At 48.7% G+C, this 8,333-nt stretch overlaps 1 protein-coding gene across 1 annotated transcript in view; it reads left to right on the top strand.

Moving 5' to 3' along the window:
- Positions 1-4,048: 4,048 nt before the first annotated feature.
- The window catches only part of HAGH (hydroxyacylglutathione hydrolase), a 5,973-nt gene continuing 1,688 nt past the window's right edge, over positions 4,049-8,333 (top strand). The window contains exons 1-5 of the mRNA XM_010169912.1: positions 4,049-4,237; positions 4,699-4,763; positions 5,610-5,727; positions 6,794-6,902; positions 8,028-8,131. Of these exons, the coding sequence (XP_010168214.1) occupies positions 4,133-4,237; positions 4,699-4,763; positions 5,610-5,727; positions 6,794-6,902; positions 8,028-8,131 (501 nt within the window). The 5' untranslated portion in view covers positions 4,049-4,132. The remainder of the gene's footprint in view (positions 4,238-4,698; positions 4,764-5,609; positions 5,728-6,793; positions 6,903-8,027; positions 8,132-8,333) is intronic.

The following is an 8,333-nucleotide window of genomic DNA, read 5'->3' as shown; positions in this document are numbered from 1 at the left end:
TATCGATAACCCATCTGGGAGGCTCCTGCGGAGTTTTTGAGCTGTCAAAGCGCTGGTTATTGCTGTGGGAGAAGGGCTGGGGGGACGGGAGCTGGTATTTAAACTGGGTTTGATGGACAGCAGACTGTATTGTTAATGTAAACAAAAAAACAAAACCAAAACTGTCCAAGCTCTGCATTTAAATTGAGGGCCTAAATCCTGAAAGCATCTCCTTGAACTGGAGCTTGGGCTTTAGCTTCACAGCGTCTCTGGGAAGTCTTGCCAGAGGCTTTTTGCATCACTTCAGTTTTAAGACCTGCACTTAAGGAGCAAGAATCCCTTGGGAGTTCACTGCCAGACTTACAAACCTTGATGGTATCTTGGGAACAAATAGGTCAAACCGAGTAACCAGCAGCTCCAGAGTTCCCCAGGTTGCAGAGTGGGTGCTGCACCTTCCACGCAGGCTTCGTTCCACCAGTGGGTGGGTGAGTGTCCTGCCCACGCTGGCTGGACCTGGCTGTGCCGCCGGCAGTGTGTGCCGGGTGGGCAAGTTGAGTGGGAGCAGGAGTTACCTGGGGTTTGTGGAGCCGACTCACTTGGTATCACCTGCAGCCACTGACTTGATGGGCATCCAAAAAATATCTGTGTGCAGAGGATGTAAGAAGTTAACCTGCCCCTTCCACGCAGGCTTCTTTCCACCAGTGGGTGGGTGAGTGTCCTGCCCACGCTGGCTGGACCCGGCTGTGCCGCCGGCAGTGTGTGCCGGGTGGGCAAGTTGAGTGGGAGCAGGAGTTACCTGGGGTTTGTGGAGCCGACTCACTTGGTATCACCTGCAGCCACTGACTTGATGGGCATCCAAAAAATATCTGTGTGCAGAGGATGTAAGAAGTTAACGTAGCGTTTCTTCTTATGAGGTGATGAAGGGACGTTCACCTGGGTATTTATGTGCAGTCATTTTGGAGTGACAGCCATACTTGAAAGAGGAATTTTCCACTCTTTTTTTTTTCTGTAATAAAAAGAGGAAACCAAAATGCTATGGAGAAAATGTACCAAGAAACCCTTTTCTGAGGGAGCCTGCTGTTAAACTGTGCTGCTACCTGCTCGCCTCCCCTCTCCAGCACGCACGGGTTTATGTGATAACATTAACACTTCCCATCTACAAACCCTTTCCTCTTGGCAACTCCAGCTGCACCAACAGAAAGCCGAAGCGTGTGATTCAAAGGCGGCTGCTGTTCTGCTCTCCCCGGTCCTCTCTGCTTCAGGCATCAAGTCAGGAGGGACGTGTTACAAAACAGAGTGAAAATGAAGTCATTGGGCATTAATTCTGGAGCAGACCTGCGGGCGTTGCAATGATCCTGAAACAATCTGTGTTAGTGCTGGGCCAGGGCAGGGGCTGCGTGTGGCTCGGGGAGGTTTCTGCAGCAGAACGAGGTCTGAGGACGGGGCAGGAGCAGCGCTGGGTGCGTGACACGAGCGCTTCTGGTCTGCTCGCCGAGCGGGCAGGCTGGAAAGGTGCAGCTCAGCTGCAGATGGGGATTCAGAAGGAGTTTCATTCTTCATGGATGTTTTCTCCTTCCTTAGTTTAAATGACATTTTAGAAAACATTTCCTTATGCCGTGTACCTTGTTTGTTTTGCAAAGAATTGTCAATTAAACATGCAAAGAGACTTTGGGATCATGGCTGAGGCTAGAAATGGTTCATAGGAAGAAAGCATTTTAAGTATGTGAATAATTCCTTTGGTTTGAAGTTCAGGCTTTGGTTTGGTTTGGTTGTTTTTGTTTTGTTTTTCCAGTTACTGTCTAGCATGCAAACAAACATGCAGTGTGTGTGTGTGTATATATATATATATACACAGACACATAGATAGATATACACTCATATAGAGATAGATACAGAGATATAGAGAGATATATAGAGAGATATATATATAGAGAGAGATATATAGATATATGTATATAGAGAGATATATATAGATAGATAGATAGATAGATAGATAGATATATAGAGAGAGAGATATCTTGTGACTGATACCATCCAAAATAGAAGTATTTCACATTAGGAAGCAGTTAAAGAGCAATTGATTTTTTTTAATTACTATTATTTTTTCTACTAAGGAATAGTAAAGGCTTTTTTTTTGTTTTGTTTTGTTGTTTGGGTTGTTTTTTTTTTTGAAAGGACTCTCCTGCTCCAGAGGAACACTCAGCAGGTATGGATGCTTTTCTCAATACTTCACCATCAAATACCCAATGCCTGCCTATACTGTCATGCCTTGGGGTTTTCTTTACAGCACTGTGTTTAATTTTACCACCATCTCCCCTCCTTACCTCCCTTCCCTTGTAAGAAGGTAGAAGGGGAAAAGGTTGTGGTCAGCACAGTTGTGCCAGAGCAGCCTTACAGCTCCTGCTGTCCCCAGGCTGGGTTGGCAGCAGCTGCATGTCCCAGTCAGGACTTGGATTTTTGGTTTTGCAGCCTTGTTGGGTTTTGGAGGTGCAGCAGGGCTGTCTGTTTGGCTGCAGCCAGTCTGTAGGGCTTCTTCTCTCTAAAGCAAGCTCTTATCAGGAGTGGACAGGACTGACCTGTTTTGGGAGAGTGGGGCAAGCTGATTAGGAGCGTGGTGACCCCTCCCTTTGGCACTGGTGGAGGTGACCAAGCACTGAGCGTCGGGAGCCTTAGGGAGAGAGTCAGTGGTGCAAAATCAGAGTCATAGAATAGTTTGGTTGGAAATGACCTTTGAGATCATCGAGTCCAACCGTACCTGTCCACTGCTCAACCAGATCTCTGAGCACCTCATCTGCCTGTCTTTTAAATCCCTCCAGGGATGGGGACTCCACCACCTCCCTAGACAGCCTGTTCCAGTGCCTGAGAACCCTTTCAGTGAAGAATTTTTTCCTGATATCCAATCTGAACCTCCCTTGGTGCAACTTGAGGCCATTTCCTCTTGTTCTGTCACTGGTTACCTGGGAGAGAAACAGCAGCTGAGCCAGCACAGACCAACACAGTCACCTTCAGTGGTGTGCAAGGATCTTTGGTGTCAAGACAACTGATTTCTGATGCCTGTTTCCCTGCATGTGTATGGACCAGGCCTGTGTTGCAGGGCTCCAGCAATGGAAGGTCTGGTTGCCCAGAGAAGCTGTGGCTGCTCCTCCCTGGAAGTGTTGAAGGCCAGGCTGGATGAGGCTTTGAGCAACCTGGTCTAGTGGAAGGTGTCCCTGCTGCTGGCAGGGGGGTTGGGACTGGATGAGCTTTAAGGTCCCTCCCAACCCAAACTGGTCTGGGATTCCATGATCTTGTCTTCTCTATTTCCCTTCTTTTTTTTAATGGCAGAGCCTCTTAGAGCTTGGTTGTTTTTTTAAGAACTCTGTATCCATGAGTTGAACACTGGAGCCAAGGTTATTTGCATCTGGAATTAGATTTGCTTCTTGGATCTGATTAAACATTTAACCAAAAGCAAATAGGGAAGCACTGCTGTTGCATCAAGGTAGCCCATGAGCAAGAAACCTGCCAGCAGTGTGTGCCTGGTACCTGGCCTTCTGCAGAGAGCCTGTCTTCTCTCCATGCACTGTGCAGGACGTGATTTCCCCAAGTAATGAACCAGATATTTCTGTTGTAGCACTGTGTGTATGTCTGTATTTCTCCCCCTCCTTTTTTTTTCTTCCTGCTTTTTTGTCTTTTGGCTCTAATGTGGCCTTTTGTGCTTTATTTGCTAAGTCACTGTCCCAGGCTGACCTTTGTCCAGCTGTTCCCTCTCCATTCTGCTTTCCTGCCCCTTGAAATCTTCTCTCCAGTCATGGTACATTGCTTTCCCTGCATGAGCACATCTTTGGGAGCCAGGTGTCCTGTCCCTCTTTGGTGAGGCTGGGGGGCACTAAGAGCCTCCTACGCTGTGGGACACGAGGTGACAAGCCAGGTACTAAGGCTTTGTCCTGTGGTCTCCTCTCTCTTCCTCTGAAGGAGGCAGGTTGGGCTGCCCATACCCTTCCTTCTCTGGGGCTATGGGCTTGGGGACCTGCTGTGCTCTGTCCTACTTGTTGTCCTCCCTGGGCTAACCTGAGGTTTGACTGGTTTGGGTTCCCCAGGTCCAGCGCAGCTGCGAGCTGTCTTCCTGCACACAGAGCACGAGCAGAGGAGGTCGAAGACCATCACACAAGCCAACATGAAGGTGGAATTACTCCCAGCTCTCACAGACAACTACATGTACCTCCTCATCGATGAGGAAACGAAGGAGGCTGCGATAGTTGACCCTGTGCAGCCCCAGAAGGTAACGCTGTCTGCTGCCCTTGTGAGTGGGGTGCTCACCACTGCGGCTCTGGGAGATCCTTCCAGGTTGCCACATCCACAAGAGAATTAGTCACACGCTGACTCAGGCGTGGGGGAAAGGCAAGAAATACTGGGCATGCAGAGGTATGGACAGGGCTTCACAGGCAGTCTGCTTCTGGGCTCGGGCAGCTTGTCCCTGACTTTAAGGGTTATTGACCTGATTTAATGTTTTGTCCTTAGTTGGATGTAATGCAGAAAAGAGGAAATGGGACTGAGGGCTTACTCATGGCTAGCTGGATCAGAGACCTCATGTCCTGATCTGCAACTGTGACTTGGAGAGGGATGAGCTCTGGTGGTGTGATGCTCTGAAACCTTGGAGCAGTTGTGTCCAGGTTACACCAGGCACCAGCTGTGCTGTTAAGTTGTTTCATGTGAGTTGTAATGGTCTTCCTGTGCCTGCAGGTTTTGGATGCAGTCAAAAAGCACGGTGTGAAGCTGACCACTGTCCTGACCACACATCATCACTGGTAACTATCTGCTGTAGCAGGATCCCTCTTCCCTCTGCATAAACACAAGCAGTCCAAAATTGTTGCTTTTTTGGATCAAGCTGGACTTCTCTAAGCAGGAGCTTGGGTATGAGAAGAATCAAAGCTCAGGAGTGTTCCCTTGGGCTTGCTGTGACCAGACACATTGTCTAGACTGCAAGCTCTGTGTGTCATTGTCTTTAATCTTTAAAATGCTGACTTCTGCCAGGTGACCAGTGAAATAAATGTGTGTGAAGGTAGCTGTGGAGTGTGGGAGGGAGCACACTCACTCTGAGGTGCTAGGGCATGCCTGTAAGGCATGCTACTCCCAGTCAGCACTTGTGGGAGGATTACTTGTGTTGCAGATTAACTCTGCCAGGGATGATTGTTTTGCTTTAGTATTTTTGCAGTGCTGAACCTGAGTAACCTCTCTCATGGGCCACCTCTGTGGCTGGAGAACCAGCCCTGATCTGGCAAGACCAGCACAGCAAGTGAATGCTGAGCTGTTTGGACATCTGTGTGCTGGCTCCATGGTGTCTTGTGGGAGACTGAATTACACACATCCCAGTTATCCCAATCTCTTCCTGCCCTAGTTACTGGAGAGTTGACTGTGAACCCCTAAGGCTGGTGTTCCCCAGCTAGGTATGAACTTGTGGGGGGTTGTTCCTCTCTCTCACTGTCATAGTTACTGGAGAAATTATCTTCACTTATGTTGATGGGGCATAACCTTTGATCTGATACTGGGAGAATAGTTGATCAGAAATGATCACCTGGTGGTTACCATTGCAGTATGATTCTATGATAAATTTGTCTTCATCCCTGCCCAAATCCATTTTTCTGACCTTCCAGGGACCATGCTGGAGGAAATGAGAAGCTGGTGAAGATGGAGACGGGGTTGCGTGTGTATGGAGGAGACAGCAGAGTCGGAGCACTGACACAGAAAGTGTCTCACCTTACATCGCTCAAGGTAAAGGGAGTGACCTGTAGGACCTGGCTGAGGGCATCTCCCATTTGTGTCACAGCTTTAGAGCTGATCTGGTGTGGTCCAAATTGAGTTAATATTGTGGTCACTGCTCTTTACCTTTTAACATCTCCTGGATGTGGTTGATAGTTTAAATACAGCTTTTTACCTTTTCCAGCCCTGTGAACCATAACCCCTCTGTCTTGTTTTGGCCAGTTGATGAGAACATTGGCATGGCTCAGACACCTGCATTGCCTGGGGCACGCTGGGTGTCCCTGTGCTCCTTGACAGCTGCCTTAACTGGGGTGGTCAGAACCCCACGTGTGAAAGAACAGGGCTTGTGCTCTGCTTAGAGCCTGGTTAGCACTGAAAAAAATACAAGTGGTCCTCTCTGAACCAGGGCTGCGATACAGGGTGAAGAGAAAGCGGGCCAGCAGTGCTAGCTGCATGTGTTGCTTTTGCAGAGCTGAAGCAGAAAACCTTGTTGGAACCTAGCTGTTTATTCACAGACGAGCTGGCAGATGACATAAACTGCTCTGAAATGTGCAGGCTGGCATGAATGTCACTGCTAGTCTTGTGGTGCACCTTTCGGGGGGGGGCAGCAACAAAGAAGGGAGCACAGAAATACACGGGAAGGTGTGCAAATGAGGGCTGTGGGGGGAAACATCCCCTTGGCTGTGGGTGTGTTTAAGCTTTCCCTTTTCAGGAGTGTTATCCATTTCTTCCCTTCAGCTTCATTTTTTTGTTTGGAGCTTTTTACACTCGATTAACTTTGTTTAGGATTTTGTGTTGCTCTGGATCTGTTTGCTCTTGCTGCCAACCAGACGCTGAGTCACTCTGCATGTAAATGAAAGAATCTGGCAGTTCTCTTTGTCACAACACCTGCTAGGAGGAAACAGCTCCCTTCCAAGTCCCTGCCATAAAACCCTCTTGCTGGACTCTCCCAGGAGCAGAGCTGATGTTTACTGGCCAGCTATGTGAGAATTTGCCTGTAGGACCATTGTAAGAGTTGCAATTCTTTTCTAACCATACAAATGGTAGCTTAAGCTCTAGTCTTCTGCCTTCTTCTCAGGTGGGATCTCTTAATGTGAAATGCCTCTGTACGCCGTGTCACACTTCTGGACACATCTGTTATTATGTGACTAAGCCAAATAGCTCCGAGCCACCTGCTGTATTTACAGGTGAGGAGTTGGGAGGTTACATTGCTGGCAGTCTGTGTTGCAAAGAAACGAGCTACCCCTCTGCCTGTGTGCTCCTGACTCTGGATGTGCTTTCAGCCCTTCCTGCCAGTGCAGCTTCCACATCTTGTCCCCCTACTAAGTGCTACCAAGTAGTAATTGTAGGTGAAACTGGTGAAACATCTCTGGGTTTGTAAACCATTGCTGGGCACCCTGCAAGCAACATCAAGAGTGAGCCCTGGATGAGTCCCACATCTAGTGTTTTCTTCCTTGAAACAGGAGCTGTTGTTTTAATCTAGGCCAAACCGTGGCTTGATTCCCAAACCTGTTGCTTTTCCCTATATCTGTACTCGTGTCTGTAACAAAACTGAGAGAAGAGAAAGTAGGGGAGTAAGAGAGGGCTGGTGCTCCATCTCTGCTAGCCAGGGTCTGGATCTTGTTTTGGAGAGTAGGGTTCCCCCTTCCCTGGAGAAAGTGTCCCCACTCTCCCCAGACTGCCATGTCATCCCTCTCCTGACGGGCGTTCTCCAGAGCTTGCACCAGCTGCTGCGTGGAGGAGGTAATGGGTAGTGGCTTTAGCAAGATTTTAGGGAGCACTGGTGAGAAAATGCAGAGGTGACTCATCTTTGTTCAGCTTCAGAGCAAAGAGAACAAGTGTTCCTTGTCCACTCTAGAAAGGACAAGAGGGGACAGCAGACTGCCCAGGGGTGGGGAAGCTCTGGCATGGTTTGCCTGGCCAGGCTGTGGGGTTTCCCACGTTAGAAGTTGTGTTTGCTGTGTGGGTTTATGTATTTATTAATCTCTCTGGGGCAGCAGTGTAACCTGGCTGTCCCCGTGCCTTCTGCTGAGCTGCAGTGAGGACAGCAGTGCAGAACTGAGCCCTTGGGGACCCTGTGCTCACACTGGAACAGGTTGCCCAAGGAAGTTGTGGATGCCCCCTCCCTGGAAGTGTTGAAGGCCAGGCTGGATGAGGCTTTGAGCAACCTGGTCTAGTGGAAGGTGTCCCTGCTGCTGGCAGGGGGGTTGGGACTGGATGAGCTTTAAGGTCCCTTCCAACCCAAACCATTCTATGATTCTATTTTAGTGTGAGGAGCCTTGTCTGGTCCTGATGTCACCTCTCCCTTGCAGGTGACACGCTGTTTGTGGCTGGTTGTGGGAAATTCTTCGAGGGAACCCCAGAGGAAATGTACAGAGCACTGATTGAGATTTTGGGCAGCTTGGACCCCGAAACGGTATGAACCTCTGTTTTTGTGCTGGGAAGTTGACCATCCAGAAACTACTACAGACATCAGAGAAACTGTCTGCCTAATAATGCTGTTGTTGAAAGAGAGAATTTCTTATGTGTGCAAGGAGTGAATGCTTATATCAGGAATTATCTTTGATGATGAATACCTGGAGTCCTCTGTGAAGGTGGACTCCAAATATATATGTGCT

Source organism: Antrostomus carolinensis, unplaced genomic scaffold, assembly GCF_000700745.2.
Source record: "Antrostomus carolinensis isolate BGI_N321 unplaced genomic scaffold, ASM70074v2 scaffold17556, whole genome shotgun sequence".
Classification (NCBI taxonomy): Eukaryota; Metazoa; Chordata; class Aves; order Caprimulgiformes; family Caprimulgidae; genus Antrostomus; species Antrostomus carolinensis.
This window is presented reverse-complemented; position numbering and strand designations above follow the sequence as displayed.